General features: G+C 46.2%; 2 protein-coding genes across 3 annotated transcripts in view; one reads left to right on the top strand and one right to left on the bottom strand.

The window, feature by feature from the left end:
* Nucleotides 1-22,927, bottom strand: part of CACNA2D4 (calcium voltage-gated channel auxiliary subunit alpha2delta 4) — a 169,838-nt gene that overhangs the window by 64,246 nt on the left and 82,665 nt on the right. The window lies entirely within an intron of this gene.
* LRTM2 (leucine rich repeats and transmembrane domains 2) lies at nucleotides 770-22,420 on the top strand. 2 transcript variants are annotated; one of them, XM_007503828.2, is made up of 5 exons: nucleotides 770-1,748; nucleotides 9,295-9,488; nucleotides 10,223-10,368; nucleotides 15,157-15,747; nucleotides 19,665-22,420. In XM_007503828.2, the coding sequence occupies exons 3-5, from the start codon at nucleotides 10,302-10,304 to the stop codon at nucleotides 20,114-20,116; spliced, it is 1,110 nt and encodes a 369-aa protein (XP_007503890.1). In that variant the 5' UTR covers nucleotides 770-1,748; nucleotides 9,295-9,488; nucleotides 10,223-10,301; the 3' UTR covers nucleotides 20,117-22,420. The 2 variants fall into 2 exon arrangements, with proteins under 2 accessions (XP_007503890.1, XP_003342033.2); XM_003341985.4 differs by lacking the exons at nucleotides 770-1,748; nucleotides 9,295-9,488 and having other exon boundaries at nucleotides 9,577-10,368.

The following is a 22,927-nucleotide window of genomic DNA, read 5'->3' as shown; positions in this document are numbered from 1 at the left end:
TAAGTGGCTTACCAAGGATCACAGACAGACCTAGTAAAAATACCAGAGGCAAGATTTGAATTCAGGTCTTCCCGACTCCAAGACCCAGAAGACAAAAGTCTGCAGATATAGAGAAGCTGACTAAGAGACTGAGCAACACCAACATATAGCATCGATGGTATTAAAAAGGAGAAAAAGGGCTTAAGGATCAATGCCCAATGAACTCTGGGGTCCCATTTCTGGTTAATGCACTGATTTATTTTGACCTCACAGCAGTATACTTTACTACTTCTAAAATTCCCACACTTGTGTCAGGATAATTGAGATTCTTGGTATTTTCTCTCCCTTTTGTCAGCTGCACACCTTACTCCCCTTCTCCATGACACAACCTGTTTGTTGATGGAGACAAACTGGAATTCAAACATGAAAGAACCTGCCACCATTTCTGGAGCTTCTCAGTAACCCAGAGCACTGAGTGGCTGCCAGGCTGCCTGGACTCACCCATGACAAGCAGATCGGGGCACATCTGTCTCTCTACCACAAGCCCACAGCTCTATAGCCACAGTGGTCCCTGCCACAAAGTGCAGAGCCTGGCAGTGTGGTGCAGTGGAACCATCCCTGGGTTTGAGGTCAGAGGGCTTGAATTTGTAGTTTATCTCTGCCACCTACTACCTGTGTGAGACCTTAGGCAAGTCCCTGAAGCCTTCTGGGTCTCAGTTTTCTCAACTGTCTAATAAATGGGTAAGGCTAATTGGTTTTTGGAGTCCCTTCCAGCTCTCAGTCTACAGTCGCCTGAGTCTGGGAGCCTGGGAGCCTGGGAGCCTGGGAGTGGTCAGGTTTTGGAGTAGCCCGACCTATATATGACCTAGAGCCTTTGTTGGGTTCAGGCATTGCTTTCCGAAGAGGGGACTGACTGCCCTTTGGTCCCAGCTCTCGCTTTACCTCTCTGTGGCTCACCGCAATTAGACTCTGTTGGAAGATGAGCTTGCTTCGGCCGAGAGAGAGGGAAATCAAAGCTGAGGCCAGCCTTTTCCTCCCTCCTGCGCGCCTCTCCTTCCAGGACAGACTCCCTGTGGACTAGAGTCAGCTCCTAGGGCTGTTATTTGGGGCTTGGGCACCTTTCTCCCAAACAAGCAGGGTGGAGGGAATCAGAGGGGGAGCGGAAGGAAAAAAGGAGACTAGGGGCGGGGGTGGGGGGGTGGGGGGAGTGGAGGCTCCTGGAGAGGGGCGGGGAAGCAAGATGAGAGGTAAACCCGCTCCCTCCTTCCGTGGACTTGGAAAGAATGAAAACCCCGCAGGCTTGTTGGAGCCCAAATGTGACCCTTTTCCGAGTGAGCCTCGGATGCGTCCTCCAGCCCTTGGATGCCGTGTGTGTGTGTCTGTGTGTGTTCATGCGCCTGTGTGTCTGCGCGTGCCTCTGTGTGCTGCTGTTGCTGTCATCACAGATGTACCCCCAGCTGTCACTCCATTAGCCGGTCTCTTTCGCTTGAGCACACGCGTTCTCGCACTCTCTCTCCCTCCGTGTGTTTGTTATTGACCCAGGAGCCCCATCCCCCTAGCACGCTGAAAGACCGTCATTCCATCTTCCCCGTGCTGCGTGCTCGGTGCCAGTGTCCTGGTCCCGTGGCAAGGGTGGGGAGGAAGGCTGCTGGGTCGGGGAAGACCCTGGCATCAGTTCTGCCCAGGCTCGGGCTCAAGGTGCCATTGGGGTTTCTTCAGGTCTCTGTCGAAGGCTTAGCTGGCTGCTCCGAGGAGACAGTTGGAGGACCGTAAGTGCCGGGGCTGCACGGTGGGGGTGAGGGGTGGGGACGATCGTCTCTACTGTTTATTCCCACTCGGCGGCTTCCTGCCCTTGGCCACCTGCTGAGACTGGTGGAGCCCAAGGCCACTGGACCCCAGAGGGCAGCTGAGGGAGCCCTGAGACCCCAGGGCCCCCGGGGAAAGGGAATGGGCACCATGGATGAGCATGCATGTTGATGGTGACAGTGGCAGCTGTGGGAGTTGAGGAGGGGGGAGAGCAGGGGAGATGGCAGCAATCCCTGCCTGCCCTGGGTGGCATAGAAACTAGTCTCTGCAGCATAGAGAGACAGCCAGGAGCTGTCACAGACTGCACACTGGCTTCCAGCATAGAGGAGCCCTGAAGAACCTGGTGCTGCTGAGATGGATGAGGAAGTGGGGGGCTATGGGATAATCAGGCTGCTAATGCCAATGTCAAGAGAACAGGGAAAGTCTTGGGACCAGATGAGGAATAGGATGGAGACAAGACCACTGAACTCTGAGGGACCCTGCAGTCTGCACTGGATGTGGGTCTTTGCTTTCTAAGTGGTCTGAATTCTGATTCTGGAAACAGGAGGAATCCTCCCCTGGCTAGACATGACCCATATGGCCATGCCACTGGAGAAGCCTCAAATAGATAGGGCCATGACTATAAAGGGATCTGGGAAACAGAATCAAGGCTCTCTGCTCTCAACTCTTAGCCCACCAGGAGAGGGAGAGATGAGTGATGTATATAGGCATGTGTTCAAAGGGGCACATAACTATGCCAAAAGGGCTTTTTATCTCAGAGCCAGCCCACCTTTAGGCTATGAAGACAACTCAATGGGCCCATCTTGGGATGGGAGGTCATGCTATACCCAACTTTATGTCCTAGCAGACCACAATGGATTGGAAAATCAGTCCTGGGGGGTGGTCTCTGCCAGTGCTACTTGGCTCTTTTGGCACTTGCCCAAAGAGAGAGTGGGCCAATACTGATTTCTCTGGTTCACATTCCCTTCTTTCCCCTTGACTTTAGGTTGGGTTCTGTTCCAGGTGGCCACCTAGGCCTCCTTTCCCCCTGAAATGGTTTTCTTTTAATGATAACGTCCATCTGGCACAGTTCACTGGATGATGCCTGAGTATTTCTGATTGTGTATACTTCTCTGGGGAGCAAAGAAGAAAGGTAGAGGATGGCAGTGGGGCTTATAGGTGTGGAGAAATAAAAATATGGGGGGAGAAATTTAGCTGGCAGAGAAATTCAGTAGCAGCTTCTGCCTCAAGTTCTACTATACCACAGAGGGCCTGGGTCCTCCATTTGGCAGGGAGCTCTCTGGAGCTGCCAAAGGAGAGAAGCCAAGAAAGCTGGGGATGGGGGTGGAGAAATAGGATTTTCTCAAACAGCAGAGCTGGCTTCTCTTGAGGGTTGGCTAGAAACCATCTCTGGGGCCCAGATGAGGAAACCCCTCATCCCATCCCTTCAGTTCTAGTTCTGTGTGTAAGTAAGCAGCCTTATGTGGATTGTGGATCATGGAGGACCTTAGAGCTGATTGTATGTGGTCAGGGAGGAAGAAATGAAGGCATTTGTATTTTCACCTGTCATCAGTGGAGTGACATTTCTAGAGTAAAGAAACAAGTTCCTGGAGGAAATTTTCCCTTCCTGCCGATATCTCATCCACCTTAGATAAGGATCCTTCCAACTTTGGCCTTAGTCTCTCCTCCTGAACACAGGACTCAGGTAGTGAGTGAGTGGGAGTAATGTCTGAACTGCCTTCACAATCACATGGAGTTCATTCATAACAGAGATGCTCCCTACAGCGGTGAGTGACTCAGGGGTACTTTCCCCTTCATTCCTGCTGGGTCTGGCTTGTATGGGGACAGAATTATTTATGGAGGGCTTGAGACAGGGAACTGGGGCTGGGTGGTAAGTGATAGTTTCAAGGAAGAACCATATAAGAAGTTAGCTGTACTTTTCAGGCCATAGATATACTTAAAAAAAAGTTTTTCCACTGCTCAAGAACTGGTGTGTATTTTGAGATGAGGAGGAGGGGGAGATTTTGGGGGTATCCTGGTAAGATGCCTATGTCATGCAGCTTAATTCTTGGTGAATGCTAGGGTTTAACTCCCAGAAAGGTGTATCAATCTCATCTCTGGGCTTCAGGCAACCCCAAGTGGGATATGGGGCCCAATTTCCCCTGGAGATCAAAAGCTTCTCTTATTGCTTAATCAGTCCAGCCCTCCTCTCAATCCCTAGCTTTGGCACAGAGACCTCTGCCTGATCCAGAAATATCTGACCAATATTAAAAACCAATGGGGATATAAAACACAGTAAGAGCAGTATGAGTCAAGGGAGAGATCACCGCACTGGGGTGGGAGTCAACAGATGGGGCACCTCTGAGTTTTCTCATTTGTATGTAAATTGACAATTGTCCTAGAGTCTAAATTCTATATTCTGTGCTCACTGCCCATATATTGGGGGAGAGGAAAAGAGTTTCTCTTTCCTCCTTCAGATTGAAGGGCTATGAGCCAAGCTCAATTCCAGGGGTTAATCTGGCTGGAAGAAATGAAAACTGAGGGATAGAAGGTTGAGAAATAGATTATGATCTTGGAAAGGACAAGAACAAAGCAGCCACCCTTGCTCCCTCTGCTTTCTATATGTCAATGACAAACTCTATCCCACTCTTACCCTTTGCCTTAGCTGGGGGCGGGAGGTTTTACTAGGAAATCTATTGCTTGGTCCTCTTTCCTCCTCTCCCTTCTACTCCATGAAATTCCCTCTGGGTCTATGGGAAATTTATATAGTCTACTCAATTTCATGCACATTAGAGCTCCCTATTTCTGGTCTTCTCTTTCTCCTGCCCTTCTCCCCCTCATTGTTTCAGTTTCCATTTCTCTCTGGTGCACTTCAGCAGTTCTTATGATCTTTAAGGTCCCGTCTAGCTCTAAATTATATGATCCTATCTCCTCTCTAGGTGCCAACTTCTAACATCTCCCTTTTCCTAAAATTTCTCCACTTTAGCCATGTGGTTCTAGGACTCTTCCATCTATATTGCCTCCAGCATTGCTGGCCTTCTCAATCATCCTCTTCTTCTGCGTCCTTTTTTTGATCTCTCTCATCCCTGACCTTGAGGCAGAAGGGAAACCCATTATTACTACTACAAATTCTGGGAAGTGAGAGATTTTTCACTATAGTTCCTGTAGTTCCTCAACCTTGCTCTTCTCATAACTCTGGAACCCCCAAAAGGAGGTTAGTTTAGGAACAGACTGAGATTAGGAGTGTGCTTCTATGCCCAGAGTATCCCTCAAAGACTATGGTACATTCAGGCACCCCACTCTAGGTTTCAGATGGCTTGGCAGGCTCCATCTCTGGGACTTTGCCAAGTCTGTGACACATTATTAGGGTGACACCAGGGATTTTTGAAGTTGCTCCAGGGTTCTATAGCCTGAGGAGGGCACTCAGCCTGCCTAAAACTACTTAATCTTGCCATCTCTGTGCCTTCCCTTAGTCTATCACTCAGGCTTGAATTGCTCTCCCTCCTCAACTCCTCTCCTCAAAATATTTATTTTCATTCATGGCTTTCTAAGACATCATTTTTCTAGAAGCCTTTCCTTATTCTATTCTCTTTCTCTCTAGCTTCTAGGGCTTTTTCTATCCTCAGATTACCTTGTGTTTCTTATCTAGATATAGAGTCTCTTACATGGAATATTAACTCTTTTGAGGAAATGATTATATTGTTTCTGTCTACATATCCCCAGTTCATACACAGTACCTTTTACATAGTAATTGGTTTTTTTCTTTCAACTGTTACCTTGTGTCTTAGAATAAATACTTTGTCATGAGGGTTAAGTGACTTGGCTAGGGTTACACAGCTAGGAATTTAAACTCTGGACCTCCCATCTGCAGGTTTGGCTCTCTATCCATTGAGCCATCTAGCTGCCTCCATAGTAACTGTTAAGAAAATGTTTGTTGAATTGGATGGAATTGATTCAACCAGTCACCACTTGTGCCTTAAAGCTCAACTGAAAGAGGCACAGAATCAATACTGTAGTGGAAGTCTTCCCCCATTTATCATAATCCCTGGCACCCAGGTACATGAAATTAGAATTTTGGCATGCCCGAGGACTGGAAGCAGTTAAAAAAAATCTTAGAGCTGCAGAATTTGAAGGGAATGGAGAGGAGAGACTCTTGTGGCAATAACCCCCAGATCCTGTGCCCTAATCCCCACTCTGGCTGTGGATTCCCCCCTCAGACTGTTAATTTATTTCAGCAGCTGGTCAGCGCCTGCTGCAGCAGCTGTTCTCCAAGCCTCCCCAATGTAGGTCACCCCCTTTACTAATGAGGCTGTATAATATTGGGGGAGGGAGGGTCCTCTGGCAGGAGGCATGTGGGTGTTCAGTAAGCTAGGAAGACATGGATTTCTGGGTTCTATTTCTACATCTCTCCAAGGGACATTTACACAGTGTTGTCCTCTGGCATTATCCCACTTGGAGATGAGTGTTAAATTCTTTACCATTTCCCCATACCAGATAAGTCTAGATGTCTAACCTTAGTTCACTTGAGGTATTTGAGTTAGGCTGCATCAGAGGTAAGCTGGATATTTCCCCAGGTGCTTGTGGAGGCATTTTGTATTTTCTATATTTTTTTCAGAGGAGGGAAAGGTTAAAAAAGTCACTTGCCATCACTACCTAAAGGTTTGGCATCATGGGATTTACTTAGCTTGCTGTATATAGGTTTTCACATTTTTCGTGTGTGTGTGTGTGTGTGTGTGTGTGTGTGTGTGTGTGTGTGTGTGTGTTTAGGGGAGAGGGAAGAATGTTAACAGGAATTATGATTTAGTGGCAAGTCTTCTATGACTAGATGCCCTCTGCTCATCCCCTTTTGGGTCTTTCAGTTTTTCTTCCCATGGCAGATCACCAGGGGCATGAGAGAGGCTAGTTAGAGGTTTGGAATTCCTCAGGCAAATAGAACAGACCAGGAAGAGTGAATAATTCCAATTTACTAGTAGGGAAAATGTTTTCCTACTACAGCAATCATTCCATTACCTAGACCTAAGCTTGAAGCCAGGAAGAGTAAGAAGAGAAGTTAAATGAGAGAGAAGATTCTGGTTCGTGGCTCTAGTCTGAGCTCAGTGATTTTTCTCTGGCTCGAAATCATTTGTAGGGGTTTTCTTTGGACCTCCTTTGCCTGGTAGCTTGCTGATTCTCTCCTTATTGAACTCTGGGCTGGAGCTGGCCCTGAATACCTGCCTGCTGAGAGGATTTAGAAAACTGGGAAGCTCCTTTCTTTGCTGTTTGAGTGTTGTCATCTAAGGATGGGTGTCAGAAATTAGCTAGCAAGTCAGAGAGAGAGAGAGAGAGAGAGAGAGAGAGAGAGAGAGAGAGAGAGAGAGAGAGAGAGAGAGAGAGTATCTGTAGCTTTGTGTAGGTGTGTGTTTGTGTCACGTGCTTTTGTACAGAGCTGCAAGCACGTGTCTGGGGAGGCCCATGTGTGCACCCCACTCTGCAAAAGTTTTACAGATGCCAGTAAATGGTGATAGGCAAAGGGGGCATATGGCATATGCCAGCTGAGCTATGTAGCTGTGGAGGGGCTCCCTGGCTCTGTATCCTGAAACTAATTTCCAGTTCCATCCTTTTAAAATGGAAAGAACAACAAACTGCAAGTTAATATACCTGATTTCTGTTCCCAGCTCTTTTACTAACTAGCTGTGTGATCTGTAACTTAGTCTTTCTACATGTTGATTTCCTCATCTGTAAAATGAGGGAGTTGAACGAATATTATCTTGAATGTGCCTTCTAGTTTAAAAAAATTCCATGAAATATCTTACCTCCCTGTATGATCATGGATAATTCTCAGATTTTGTGATCCTGACAGTGTCTGACAGGTGATGTAAGTATGGATGCTTGTCACTCAGAGTATTCCCATAGAAGAAACTTGCTTTTTAATCCTCCTGTGCTTGTCTGTACATGAATCAATATGTCCTTGAGGTATATCTGACACATATCCATGCATATATCTTTTACAGTTTCCTATAGGGAACACATTATTCTAGGAGTCCAGATGTGGGGAGGTAGGTGACTCCATGTTTTGTGCCCATATCATCAAGCTTGGGTTATTTCTTGGTCTGGAAAGACATGCCTTAAGAACATGCTATAATTCGGGATTGGGGGCTACAGCTTTCCTGCATTTCTTGAGACAGAGAATTCTCAGAGGAAGGAAGACATGTTCCTGGGTGCTGTGGGAGGGGAAAGTTGGAAAGCTCAAATATTTCCCTAAATCTGCTGTTCTGTGGATGCTGGAATGAGGTGGAAGGCTGTGCTAATGGAGCTCAGAATCTAGACTCTGTACCTCAGGGCAGAATTTGGATAACAAGGGTTATAGACCAGGGGAACATATCTCATTGCTACTGCTACGCAGGAGAATCCTTTTGTAGAGAGAATAGATGTTGGGAGATTGCTTTCCTAAAGAAAGGGAAAAATAAGAGAAGGGGAAATGGTTGGTTACTGGAAGCATCTCTTTTCCAGTGCTAATCAAGGGCTCCCTCTCTAGAACAAAACCAAGCTATCCAGGTAAGATTGTTCTCAGCCAAACCACTGGTGGCAGACAAGGTGGCAATATTACCAGTAAAGGCAGCTACACCAGAGGTTCAAGGAGCAGAGCTATCTATTTAACTTGGCAGAGGGAGAGGAGGAAGGAGAACAGAGGGAGGGAGAGAACTCTAGGCAGATCCTAATGCCTTGGGAGAGATAGGCTTGCTAGATGCTGGGATTTCTGAGATAAGACTCAAGCTTCCTGGCTACTGGATCCACCTCCCTGAGCTGGTTGTCAGCTCAACTCTGTTGTTGGCTCTTCAGGGGTAGAGAATTAGATAGGGCTGGAAGGAGGAGTAAAAGGAACCAGTAGCTGGAGCCAGAGAGGGGGAAGCAGCAGCCAGGCAGCCCCCAGGGATGTATAGACCTGGCAACCAGGGAACTGGACCCTTTGGGGTAAGTGCTCACCTGCCTCCTTTTCTGATGCACTTATTTTTACTGAGATCTGGAGGGGAACTGGGAAAACTAAGCACAGCAGAGCTATATTTGTGCAATATTACAAGGCTAGCCTACTTTGGGCTGGACTTTCATTTTGGGAGAACAATAAGGGAAGGGAGAGAGAATTTTAATATGGACTCTATTCTTCTTTCCTCATACCTAACTTCACACACATATCATACATATTCTTACACATAGACATATCCTATGTCAGCTGTAGTTATTTGTCCCTGCCATATTCCTGTAGAAAACCACTCTGGAAGGGGGAAAGGGGGGGCAACAGTAATGGTGCACCTGTTATCCCTCTTACTCAACTCTTATTGATAAGGTTGTTGATATGTAGTATCTGAGTCTCTAGAAAAATTGGGACAAATATTCTCTTCCCTCCTTTCCTATCTGAAATGGCAATATTGCCTCTGCCTTTCCCTTCTCCCCATTTCCTAGTCCTCTCTTTGCCCTGAGACTTCTTCTTTTACTGTGTGTATGTGTGTCTGTGTATGTGTGTATATGTATCTCTCTCTCTCTCTGTCTCTCCAGAGTGTGCAGCTGTGGCAGCATGAACCCTTAAGCTGATGAGCCTTATTATAGACTTGCTTTTGGAAGACAGCAAATTCCAGTTCACCTCCAAAGAGAAAAGGGGAGCTGGAGGCTGTCCGTGGGGCACACCTCTGTCCCCCTTTTCCAGCAGAAGCCCTGGGAAGGGCTGAATCACTGCCATCTCAGTGCACATGGTAGGAGAGACATTCCAGGGGTGAGAAAATGTAAGGGGTGGGAGTGAGGAAGAGGGGGAGGGGCAATCATAGGACCCCCCAGTCTAGGTATCACAGTTTTTTGTTTTTTTTTCCCTTTAAAATAGAGATGCTCCAAACCCTGGAGCATTTGTATAATCCAAAATACATCCTACTAAGGGGTAAATTGAGAACTAGTCAGTGCTTTATAAGCACAAACCATGATACAAAGTCACAGCACCTCTTCAATGCCCAGAAGAGTAAGTAAGTAATCAGCCTGCTCCCCTTCTCTTTCCAGTCCCTCTACCTTGTAGTGGCCTAAAGATTCTGATACCAAACCTGGGCATTCTATGCTTTCACAGATTTTTCTACCCTCAGCCATCCATCTTCATGCTGCCCTCAGAGCTACATCTTCTAGCAGCAATCTTGAGATCCCCCTTCTTCCCCCACTTTATCTCCCGGAGCTGAGAACTATCTAATAAATGGTTCTTTGAATAGAGTCTGATCAATAGACCATCCCACTTGACTGCTCTAAAGAGCTGAGTCTTGCTCAGCCTACTCTGAGATGTCTGAGAGAGGTCAGACACATCTCCCTTATGTTCCCCATCCCCATCCCCTAGCAAATAAATAATGATGGGGAGTGTAAAAAGACACCAGGGTTCTCTCCTTAACCCTCCCCCAAGCATCAGTGCCAGAAAGACGCCTCCAATTCCCTCCTCTGCTCTTCTCTCCTTTAGGACTGACAGGCAGGACAAACCAGGGCTCTCCTGTCTTCCAAAGGATCAAGGGCCAAGAGAACCTGGAGGGTTCAGCATCATGCTGCCATTGGGCATTGGTCCATGGTGGAGAAACAAGCTTTCCCCAAGGTGGAGGCAGCTCTCCTGTGAGTATGATCCTTATCCAGTGGAGAGGGGCTGGTGGGGAGAGGTGTGGGCTTGGTGTGGTGTGATGCTTTTGACCTTAGGCTGAAAGTGAAGTCTGAGCAGGAGCTACCCTGAATGTCCTCAGCATTGGTCTGGAAATTGGGAGCTTGCCCAGCCAGTGGCCCTCTTCTGTTACAGCACATTGTAACTACCATACCCAAATTTCACAAATGTGGGGCCTCTGCCTCAGTAGGTAAGTTGAAATAAGTCCTTTCCCCTCTCTAGACTTCAGCTTTCTACACATGCAGAATGGGGAGAATGACTTTGCCAGCTTCTTCTCCATGAATGACTGCACTACACCACACCACACTGCCCCAGGTCTGCTTCTGGGCTGAACTTTGGGAGTTTGATACCAGAGATACAATGGAGGGGGTCTATCTAGCTCCCCTCCTCACTCTGGCCCATACCACAACATGCCAAATATCCTTGTCTTATAGTTCAAACATGCTTGTTTAATTGGGAGTTCAGAGACTTCTAGAACTAAGATAGTTCTGGTTTAACTACTCACTGGAGAACTTATAAGCTCTTTGTACCTCAGTCATTCCATCTGTAAAGTGGAAGAAAATAGTAATAGGATTTTAGATGGATAGACTCTTAGAGATAATATATTACAGATATATGGAAATAATATAATATTGCCTCATTTTATAGTTGAGCAACCAGAGGTCAAGAAAACTTAAGTGACTTACCTACCCACATATCTCCCTGCTAGTCCCCACCCCCAAAAGCACAATAAAGCCAAAGACAGATACCTGGGAGTTCTCTGGAGGAGAAAGAAATCTTGGATGATTATATTATTTTTCTAAATGACCAAGGTGCAGGAGCAGGGTATGAGTGAGAGGGTGTCTTGTCCCAGGTGAAAAACAACAGTCTACATTTATACAAAACCTAACAGTTTACAAAGTGCTTTCCTCTCACAAGTCCTCTGAGGTAAGGTCTCACAAGATTATTATGTCCATTCTACAGATGAAGGAATTGAGGTTCAGGAAGCTTGATAACATGCCCACATCCATACTACAGCTGAGAAACAGCAGGCTCTCTCAAACTCAGGTCTTTTGACTACAGGCACTAGGCTTTTTCCATCTCCTGGGTTACATATGGCTATGGGATATATTTATATATATATATACATATATATATCCCCCCCCTTTCTCCCTGGGACTAGCCTTTGTAGTCCATTTTCATTGCTCCATGAACAGCATGAATTATTCACTGAGGGATGGTTGCTGATCTCTGAGCTAGCCAGATCCTCTTTCAGCCTCATTTTAGGATCACTAAACCTCCTGCCAAGCTGCCTCATGCTTTCCTGACACCAGAGTTTGAGCCTCCTCTCTTGCTGCCCTGCCTATCTAGCGGAGGGTTGTGGGGAACAAAGTTTAGTGAACATTCATCCCCATTTCCTGGCAAGTAGCCTGAAGGGTGGACACTCAAGCCTCAGCCTGTGCTCAGTTCTTATTTTTCCTAAGGTTGGGAAGTAAAGATTTCCCAGGGATTATAGTAACAATATCAGAGGAGTAGATGGAGTCAAGGGCATAGAGGTAAATTGATGAGCAGTCCAAGAGATGAGGTGGTTTCTAGAGATGCTCCATTTGTCTAGAAGGGTGTGATAAGGTGGGAGTGGGGAACAGGTGTCCCCAGATGGCCTAAAGAAGGCCTTCAACTGGCTAACACTCCCCCTGCCCACTCTTACTTCTTGCTCAGGACAAAGAGGCTCAGGTGTCAGCCTCCTGCTGTGGCTTCCAGGCTGTCATCAATCCTCCCTGTTACACAGGCAGGAAAGGGAGCAGGTCCCATCCTTCTCCTTCTAACCCCTGCTCCACCCTCTGCAGGATGTCAAGGCAGCCAGTCTCCTCCTGGTAAGGGCTTGCTGTATTATCCCCACCTACACACACACACACACACACACACACACACACACACACACACACACACACACACACACACACACACGGAAAGGGTTCATTGCCTCTCCTTGACTGGGGTCAATAAAGCAGGGAGGAATTAAAGCTGCCCTTCTCCTTGTGCCTCCCATCCTGCCCCTCTCTGGCCAACATGGCTTGTAGAGGAGAGACATGGGGACCAGCAGGTTGTGGGTATATGCTGACTATGCTCAGTACAGGGAAAAAGATGAAGAGAGACAGACAGATGGTTTCTACTTTCAGGGTGGAGGGTGTCATTTTTGTACATATTTATTATCACTTTATAGTTTGGGTTATTCTAGACTAGGGTCCAGAACTAGGACTAATGGGTTATGGTTGAATGGATATAGATTTTGGTTCGACATAACCTTTCTAGTAATGTGAGCTGACCAGCTCTTGGTAGCTGTACAAAGTAATGAGCTTCCCTTCTGATGAAAGTATTTAAGCAGAGGTGAGATGACTATATGTCAGGGATGAGTAGGAGAGCCATTCTGATTCTGAGAATCTATGGTTCCATGGGCTACTTCCCAGCCCATTTTTGTCCATATCTCATCATAACTCCCTTATAGGGAGCACTGTGAGAATGCTTTCTGGATAAGACTGTGAGGTGGATAGTGCAAGTATTATTACTCCCATTTTACAGATAAGGAAATTGAGACTTAAATGTTTGGTGACTTGCTAATAAAATGATACCACTAGTACATTTTGGAGCAAAGTTTTGAACATAGACTTCTGAGCCTTGCACTCTTTCCAGGTTCCTTCATGGATGACCAGCATTGTGGTCCTATAATAGTTGAGTAAGATATAGAGAGTGGAAATGAAGGAAACTTCATTTGTAGTCCACCTATTGGGAAATTGCCCAGATTTTCTGGGCTGCTTGTATTGTAGGATGTTGGAAAAAGCACTAAGATTGGAGTCAGATGACTTGAATTTGAATCACAGCTCTACTAGTTACTAAATAATGGTAATCTTGGGTGAGCCTAATTTCTCTCTGGTCTCAGTTTCTTAAATGAAGGTTTTGGACTACAGGATTCCTATGGTTTCCTCCCAGATCTAAGTCTTATGAACCTTGCTTAGAAGAGTCTTATCCCCCCAAGCATTATTTGCTCAGTGAACCACTATGCATGTGTCATTCTCATGACTCTGAAGAGTGGATCTTTTCCTTAGAGGAAGGGCTTTACCTATTCATGAGTATAGGAGGCAATTGGCCTCCCTATTGGATCTTTCACAAGTTTAGCAGCATTGGGCTATGTAAATTTATTGTTGCAGGCTCCTGATTTACCTCTCCATTCTTTGCATAGCATGCCTTTGGGTGACCATAGGGGGAAACAGCAAAGTGGTGAGGAGATACTAATTTTCTTTTAAGCAAGTATTCCCCCTCTGGCAGTGATTTCTAAATGACATTGGGAAATAAGCAAGAAGAGCTTTTTTTTTTTCTAATATCTTTAAGTCTTTTACTTTCCTTTCCCTGAGATAGGGGTTTGAGATAGGTGACCCATGGAACTCAACTTGGTTGAGCATTTATGAGACTGGCCCACATCCTGTGGAGCAGTTTTGACCTTTCCTCCATGGCATCTTTAGATATCATTTTAATCATTGCTTGCTTCAAGCTTCCCCTTTACCTTTATGAGGTAGTTCACCCTACCTGTAGCTCTCCAGGGCCCTCTAGGAGGTGACAGTGTTTGAGGCTTTGAGGAGGACATTCTCTGTTGGAACTTGTGCACTAGAAACAGTGAAAGGCATGGTTGGGCTACAGGATACAGGTCATTATGGCATGTTGATTCTTCCTTTTAATATTTCCTTCATCCATGGCAAAAAGAGTACTGGATTAAGAGTCAAGGGATCTGAGTTCAAGGACTAGTTCTGCTACTTGCTATTTATAAAATCTTGGGCAAATCTTTGAATCTCTTCTGATCTCAGTTTCCTTAACTGTAAAATGAGAAGGCTGAACTAGATGATCTCTAATGTCCCTTCTAGCTCTGTATCTATATTCCTAAGATAGCCCTTAGTCATTTTCCTTTCCTTTCATTTCCTGATTCTACTGCTATAGTCCAGATCCATATCATTTCACTTTTGGATTAAAACAGCTCTCTTACCAGTTTCCCACTTGAATAAATCCTACATGTTGAGACCAGTCCTAGGACAAAATCACTCTCCTGCTTAAAAACTCTCAGTGATTCCCTGTTGCCTGCAAGGTTTGGATTTTTTTAGTTTAACGTTCAAGATCTTTCACAACCTGGCCCCTAACCTGGCTCACTTGTTATCTCCCACTGAACTCTAAATAAACCCTTTGCTCTAGTCAGACCCATCTGTTCACAGCCCATATTCCCATGTACTGTGCCTTGCCTCGCACCAATCTCTCTCCTTGGAATGCCCTACTTCTGCCTCTCTAGCCCACCACCGATCATGTGATAGGCTGCCGGGAGACACTGAAAGAACCCTGGATTTGGAGCCCACATACCTGTTTTTGAATTCTAACTGCCACATCTAGGTGATCTTAGGCAAGTTACTTAGCTACCTAGAGACCTGGAGTTCCTTATCTATAAAATGGGCGTGATAAAACGTGTACTACCTGCCTTGCCAAGTCAACAGGAGGATGAAAGGAAAAAAAATGAATACAGAGCACTTTGTGAATTGAAAAGCAGCCTATAAAAAGCAGCCATTAGGATGACCGGGAGGAAGCGCCACCGGCAATGAGGCTGTTCAGCTGGGAGACACTTTCCGGGAGGTTCTCAAGTTCTGTCTGTTTCTGACTCTGTTTCTCTGTCTTGCCTGTCACTTTCTCTTTAGGACTTTGAGTCTGACTTTTCCTTTCTGCCCTTTCCTCAGGGATCGCCTGCTGGATTTCCCTGTATGCTGCCGAGACTCTCCCCACCTGCCCTTTCTCGTGTAAATGTGACAGCCGGAGTCTGGAAGTGGACTGCAGCGGCCTGGGGCTCTCCAGCGTGCCTCCGGATGTGCCTGCCGCCACTCGAACCCTTTTACTCTTGAATAACAAGTTGAACGTCTTGCCCAGTTGGGTCTTCTCTAACCTGTCGAGCCTTCAGAGGCTGGACCTGTCCAACAACTTCCTGGACCAGCTGCCTCAGGCCATTTTTGGGGACTTGGCCAACCTCACCGAGCTGCAGCTGCGCAATAACAGCATCAGGACCCTGGACAGGGATCTGCTGCAGCACGCGCCCCTCCTCCGCCACCTGGACCTGTCCATCAACGGGCTGGCTCAGCTGCCCCCGGGTTTCTTCGACGGCCTCCTGGCTCTGCGCTCTCTCTCCCTCCGCTCCAACCGCTTGCAGAACCTGGACCGCGTGACTTTCGAGCCCCTGGTGAGCCTGCAGCTGCTTCAGGTGGGGGACAACCCCTGGGAGTGCGACTGTAACCTGCGCGACTTCAAGCACTGGATGGAGTGGTTCTCCTACCGGGGTAAGCCGCCGCATGGGCTGCCAGGCGCCAGCTCGCCTCTCCTGAACTAGGCTCGGTTACTCAGGGAAGCAGCCATCAGGGAGGAGGTGGTTTTGCCAGCTGGTGCTAAAAAAGAGCTGAGGCTCATCCCGCTACAATCAGCCTCTCTTCCCTCCCCGCCCCCCTGTCCGCCCCCCCAGCCAGGCAGCAGGGAGACAAAGGAGTGGGACTGCCCTTCTGCCTTTCTCCCCTTCCCGTTTCAGGCTGCTGTTTCATTCCTTTTGCCTCTTGAAGGTTTCCCTTGAAGTTCAACTTAACCTGATTTTACCTAGTTGAGGCTGTGTGGCAGAGACGGTGGCAGGAAGCTGAGAGGACTGAGGCAGCTTAGCGGGGTGGAAAGACCACGTGACCGCGGGGAGCTCTTTCTCTCTAGCTCGCCATTTCCTTATTTCTAAAACGAGGGCATTCAGCTGGACGATGCCTAAAGTCCCTTGGGTCTCGGAGACCCCCCAGGAAGGGTCGCGATTCGGTCACTGTCACACAGCTAGTTAGTGGCAGATATAAGACTCAAACCCAGGTCCAGGGCAATCACCAGAGCTGCTCTCTTTGGGGGAGGGGCAAGGAAAGGATTCTGGGTTGTTGTGGGGCAGAAGGACTTTTTGTTTTGGGATTACGTTAAGGTGGAATGTAAAGGGGAGGCAAAGAGGAAAGATGACCGTCTTCTGCCTTAGAAACAATGCCCTCAGTTCTCACGTAGCCAGAAAAACAGAAAACAGGATTTAAATTCTATTGCTAGCAGCTTCTGCCTTCTCTCCGAATGCACTTTTCTATCAGATCTGTAATAAGGAAGCAAATGGTTCAAATTTTACCTACTTTTTCATCCCTTTCCCATACTTTGAGTTTAGAAGAAGGAAATAGAAATAAAACAATTATTTCCTAGGAGAAGTTCCAAGGTGTTTCAAAATTATCTAAAGAAAAGAGAGGATAAAGAAGTTCTTGATACCAATGAAATCTCAGGGCCAGTCCCTACCCATGTTCAAATAATGAGGAAGGTTGTTTGGACCTATTCCTTGGATGAGAAACAATCCCATAATCCCCCAAAGAACCTAGAGTGGAGTTCACACCACCAGTTTGGAGAAAGAATGATGTCTATTGTTTGGAACACCATCAGCTGGGCTCAGGGAGAGAGTGCCCAGGACTTGGATTTGGAATCACTTGTAGGTTGTTCATTATTTAGGTCTAGGACTTCACTGAAAGTAAGAAGAAGGGAAAATGGTCAGATCCCAGAATTTAGTCAAAAGGAGACTCAAGTGCCATCTAACCCAAACAATGCAAGATTTCTTCCCAGAACGTAGTCAATCAATGGTTGTCTAGCCTCCTCTTGAAGATCCCCAAAGAGAGAAACCCAGCATTTCTCTAGACAGCCCATTCTATGTTTAGTCAGATTTAATTGCTAGGGAGTATTCCTCTAACATCAAGCTCATTTTTCCTCTTTGCCACTACCTGGATACTCCTGGTTTTGCACTCTGGGGCCAAATAAAATCCTGGTTCTACCTTCACATGCCTTATATACCTGAACACAGCTATCATATCCACCTTACCACTCCCACCCCACCCTTTCTTTTCCAGTCTAAACATTCTTATTTCCTTCAGCTGATCCTTATCTAAAGTGAACCCAAGGCCCTTGATCATTATGACCTCTTCTGGATACTCCTTCCTTCCTTCTTCCTTCCCTCCTTCCTTTGTCTTCTCCTTCCTTCCTTCCTTCCTTCCTTCCTTCCTCCCTTCCTTCCTTCCTTCCTTCCTTCCTTCCTTCCTTCCTTCCTTCCTTCCTTCCTTCCTTCCTTCCTTCCTTCCTTCCTTCCTTCCTTCCTTCCTTCCTTCCTTCCTTCTTCCCTCCCTCCCTCCCTCTCCCTCCTTCCCTTCCTTCCTTCCTTCCTTCCTTCCTCCCTTCCTTCCTTCCTTCCTCCCTTCCTTCCTTCCTTCCTTCCTCCCTCCCTCCCTCCCTCCCTCCCTCCCTTCCTTCCTTCCTCCCTCCCTTCCTCCCTTCCTTCCTTCCTTCCTTCCTTCCTTCCTTCCTTCCTTCCTTCCTTCCTTCCTTCCTTCCTTCCTTCCTTCCTTCCTTCCTTCCTTCCTTCCTTCCTTCCTTCCTTCCTTCCTTCCTTCCTTCCTTCCTTCCTTCCTTCCTTCCTTCCTTCCTTCTGACTTGCCCAGGGTTACAAAGCTGGGGAGTATCTGAGGTCAGATTTGAATCTAGGACCTCTCATTTCCAGGTCTGGTGCTCTAACTACTGAACTACCCAGCTTTCCCTTATCAATGTCTTTCTTAAACTTTGTGTGCAGAACTTAACCATACAAGTTGAGGTTTGATAAAGGCAGGTTATAGTGAATTTATCACCTCCCTATTTTTAAAGTTATGTTCCTCTTAATGTGACCCAAGATTAAATTAGCATTTTTGGCTGTCACACTTGGTTGATTCATATTGACATTTAAATCCACTAAAACCCCTAGATCTTTTCAGAACTATTATTTTTGTACATGTCTCATCTTATATATTTGTGAAATTGATTTTTTGTACCCAAATGAATGAATTTACAATATTCCTATTTTTTTTAAACCCTTACCTTCCATCTTGGAGTCAATACTGTGTATTGGTTCCAAGGCAGAAGAGTGGTAAGGGCTAGGCAATGGGGGTCAAGTGACTTGCTCAAGGTCATACAGCTGGGACATGTCTGAGGCCAAATTTGAACCTAGGACCTCCGGTCTCAAGGCCTGGCTCTCAATCCACTGAGCCACCCAGCTGTCCCCTACATATTCATATTGAATTACATTTTATTAGATTTATTCAATGCCTTTGCTCTATTATCCACCATGATTGCTATCCTTTCTAGTTTTGTATCATTTCATGGAATATCCAGGCAGATATTCTTACTGTCCACACTGTCCTCTATCCACCTTATTTATAGCTTTTACATGTATTCATAATCCTCATCAATGACATCATTCTTTCTAGACTGTTACCTTGGGCAAGTCACTTCACTTCTTAGTGCCCTCGGCAACTGAATCTATAAGTTATAGAGCAGGGGTGGATCTGCATCAGTAGAGGGAATTTCCTCAGTGGGAGTTTCTTATATCAGTGAAATCACAGACTTATTTCCTCCTCCTCATAAAACCTCACCATCAATGAACATTTACTGAACATCTATCAGCCAACTGATATCCATATCTACTCAACAAAATGGCATGCTTCACATTTGTAAGCATCCACTCATTTCTACAGCAATTTCTGTCAAAGTGCCTTTAAATAAAATTAAAATTACTTTGGTGGGGCCCTGAGAATAAGTTTAAAAAGAGGAAGGAAACTAAGATTTGAAAGCCCCTTTCTTGTTTTCCATCCCTCTTAAAGAGCTAGTATTCAAAAACTCTGCAAAAAGGTCAATATGTGATGGCAAGAGATAGTTTCATGGCAGAGAAGGCCACTGCAAGGGGAAGAAAGAAGCCCAAAGGATAGAATTGAGCAACCAAAACCACATAGGCAATAGGAAAAATAACAGCAACAAGGTTGTTAGTTGTCTTTGAGAAAGAAGTGACAAAGGAGAGAGTTCCCACCCAGCTTTTTCTTTCTTAGTTCCTCCTACCTAGGAAGGTTAAAGTTGGGGGTCTTATTCATTCAAATAGTATTTATTAAGCAGCCACCATGGATGTGGCACTGTGCTAGGTGCTGTCTTATATATCCAAGTGGATTATAAAGATAGCTTTCTCATATCAGTCTGGATTAGCCATTTTTTCCTTTTCAAGCTGATACTTTTAAGGCTGCCACAGTGCTGGTCAGTACTTGTACCTTTTGGGTCTCTCATTCTGGGAACTTTGAAGGTGGGAGAGGGGTTCCTTGGGCATAGAAGGCTAAACACTCCATTCTTTTCTCTTTCTTTTGCACAGGGGGACGCCTAGACCAGCTGGCCTGTACGATGCCCAAAGAGCTAAGAGGGAAAGACATGCGGATGGTTCCCATGGAGATGTTCAACTATTGCTCTCAGCTGGAGGAGAGCAGCTCAGCTGGGTTGGAAGTGTCTGGGCCTCCCTGTACCAAGGCCAGCCTAGAGCCTGTTAAACCGAAGCCTGGGGCTGAGCCAGAACCTGAGCCCAGCACAGCCTGCCCCCAGAAACAGCGATATCGACCAGTCAGTGTCCGTCGGGCCATTGGGACTGTCATCATTGCTGGTGTGGTCTGTGGTATTGTTTGTATCATGATGGTTGTGGCTGCTGCCTATGGATGCATTTATGCCTCCCTCATGGCCAAGTATCATCGGGAGCTAAAGAAGCGCCAGCCTTTAATGGGTGACCCAGAGGGTGAGCATGAAGAGCAGAAGCAGATTTCCTCTGTGGCATGAGACCTTCCTACCCCTATGGCCTCAGTAGAAAGGGCTGGGAGAGAGAGCCAGGGACTTCAGCAAGCCTCTCTCTTGGGCAACTCTCCAGTCCCTCTTCCTGTTGATCCTGAGTTTCTATTACTCAGTTCCTGTCTCAGTCTGATCACAGAACACTGCTTGCCTCAATCCTACTTTCCTCCCATGCCCTTTCTGGCAAAGAAACCATGGCCCAGCTGCCTCAATGAACAAGAGTGTTTGGAATTTCACTGGAAACTCTCCTGATTTGCCCCTCAAGCATACATTTGTGGGGATTATCCAAAGGTTCTGGCTCATAGGAAGAACAGATGAGGGCAGAGGGGACGCTTCTTGGGAGGACTTTAGAATTATGTTTTTACCATCCTCTTCCTCTCCTCTGGGTAGAGTCATGGTGATGATTCTTCTGGCTGGAAGAAGGGAGTCATGGTGATGGGGGTCAGAGGAAGATTTCTGCCAATTCTTTTAGGGGTGGGAAGAGATGCTTAGCCTCCCTTCAGGACAAAAGCTGGTTCTATCTTTTCAGCTATGGTCTGGCCACAGGAATGAACCTACCCTACTCTTATGAATACAACTATATGAGAATATAGACACTTCTTACATTGCAGATGTAGTTATGACCCTTAATCTGGCACAATCTGCAAATACTCTCCTTTTTCATTGCCCCTGAATTCACAGAGACAAACTCACGTGCTCACAGCAATATCAGCAAAACTTGATTGATTTACGCACATACATACACACACAGAGCGTAGTCATGCATACACATTCACACAAAGATGCAGACACCTAGAGTCTTAGAGGAGCTGAGATGTCACTTCCCCACAACAGACAGTCAGCTGTTCAACTGTAGAATTTCCTGCTTACTGTAGCCTTCTACAGCCAATGAGGGAGAGAAACCTAAATCCGACAGCACAAGGATTCTTTTGCTATCTGCTAAAGTGGGATAAAGTATTGTTTCTGGACCAGACTGCCCATCTCCATGGTAACAAGCTCAAACCTAGCATGCTGGATATTCTGGGGACCCACCTGCCCCAGAGGCCTCTATCATGCTTGTGACTGGTGCAAGGCTGGGAGCTCAGGCTCCTAGTCACAGAATACTTGCTCAGTTCAGAGCCTGCACAGAGCATCACTACTAGGCACAGTTCGGACATCCACCTCTGTACACTGAAGCCCAATTTTCCCTCTAGAGTCTGAGTTCTGAGGAAGGAAACTAGCATGTCTCTTACTTCCTTTATATTCTGATCAATGCGATCTTGGGCAAAGGAGCAGAGGTGGATCACCCTTGGACAATGCTGTTTGGCTTGGTGACACTCTTCTGGTGTCGGGGAATATGGGGCAGGGACCTGGGAAAGTGAGTGTCAGCAAGAGAGAATCATGTTTCTCACTGAAGCTCACTTCTGGCCAGAGTGCTCCAGGGGGCTCTTCCAGGCATAGGTAAGCAAGAGCCCATTGGGGAATCTGCTTGGTCCTGTTCCAAAGAGTCTTTGATTATAGCTAAACAGAGGACCAGAATCTGAGCCAGGCACCTACAGATTTGGGTTTTAAGTGTAGCCAATAATAACAGGATATATATTGCATTAACGAGGTACAAGGAGAGTGGGAATGGAAGAGGAAGGTCATGGAGGAGTTGTGGGAACCCTAGTCTTTCTCCCTGGTTTTCCTCTCCTTCCTCCTTTCTTCTTCCTTCTCATTATGAATCTGATGGCTGGTGGAGTTTCTCACCATGCCCTGGGAATACCTGGGTCTGATCTTTGGATCAATGGTTTCCCAAGGAACAACTGAGGGGCTGTTAGGCACCCAAATGGGTTCTGGTTTTAATGGGATGTCTCAGGAGGGAAATACAAGGAAAAAGTGCAGCCAAAGCACTGTCAAGAAGAGGGATGGGGAGAGATCATGGGGTATGACTGGGCTGGTCCTGGTTGCCTTTCACCTACTCTCCCAACTCTGCATATGTAGGCCATTGGGAAAAAAAAAGGAATGAGATGGAAGATGGGCCTAGTGGGGAAGGTATCTTTGAGAAGGTACTTCTCCCAACTAAATTGGAGAGTGGATACTACTTGCTTAAGCCCAATAGGTCAACCCTTCCCTTGTGTTGGTAGGTGTTCCTTCTTCTTTAAGGGCTGGCTGTAAACCTGGTTGCTGTTATTATTGTTTTTAATAGGGGTCCAGGGGTGGGGGAGGGGATTCAAAATGGTGGTGTCTTCAGCACAAGGCAGGAGATTTTTAAAGGCAAAATTATATTTCTTGTTTGTTGTTTCAGAAAAACAATAAAGACTGTATTTTCCTATAGTCCTCTTAGTTTCATTGGCTAGGGAGGGAAGGTGGCTCCTGGAAGGATTAAGGGACATGTAAAATGGCTTTCTCCACCTTTTTTCTCTCCTTCTTTGACCTTTATTTTCTGTTCCTTCATGTTCCCCAATGCATTTATATATATATATATATATATATATATATATATATATATATAGCTAAGGGCTATCACACTAAAGTATGAGACAAATGGAAACCCAAAGAAAGCCTTAAGGTTCACAGTGTGCCCAAATCTGGAGCACATCTAAGGTATGGTAAATATTTGTTGAACATGTCTGGTATTGTGCTCAATCAGAGGAATATAAAGACCAGAAACAAAATAGTTTCTGCCTTCAAGCAGCTTACATTCTGCTGAGGTACTTGGTGAAGAGTCCTGGATTTAGACTAGGTAGCAGAGGCAAGTTGATGGGAACAGTTCCCAGGTATGGGAGAACTTGGGGTAATAGTTTTGAAATAGCTCACTCCTCCTTCCTGCAATCACAAGTG

The sequence above is a fragment of the Monodelphis domestica genome, chromosome 5, assembly GCF_027887165.1.
Source record: "Monodelphis domestica isolate mMonDom1 chromosome 5, mMonDom1.pri, whole genome shotgun sequence".
Lineage (NCBI taxonomy): Eukaryota > Metazoa > Chordata > Mammalia > Didelphimorphia > Didelphidae > Monodelphis > Monodelphis domestica.
The sequence above is the reverse complement of the archived record's forward strand: the minus strand, read 5'-3'. Positions and strand labels throughout refer to the sequence as shown.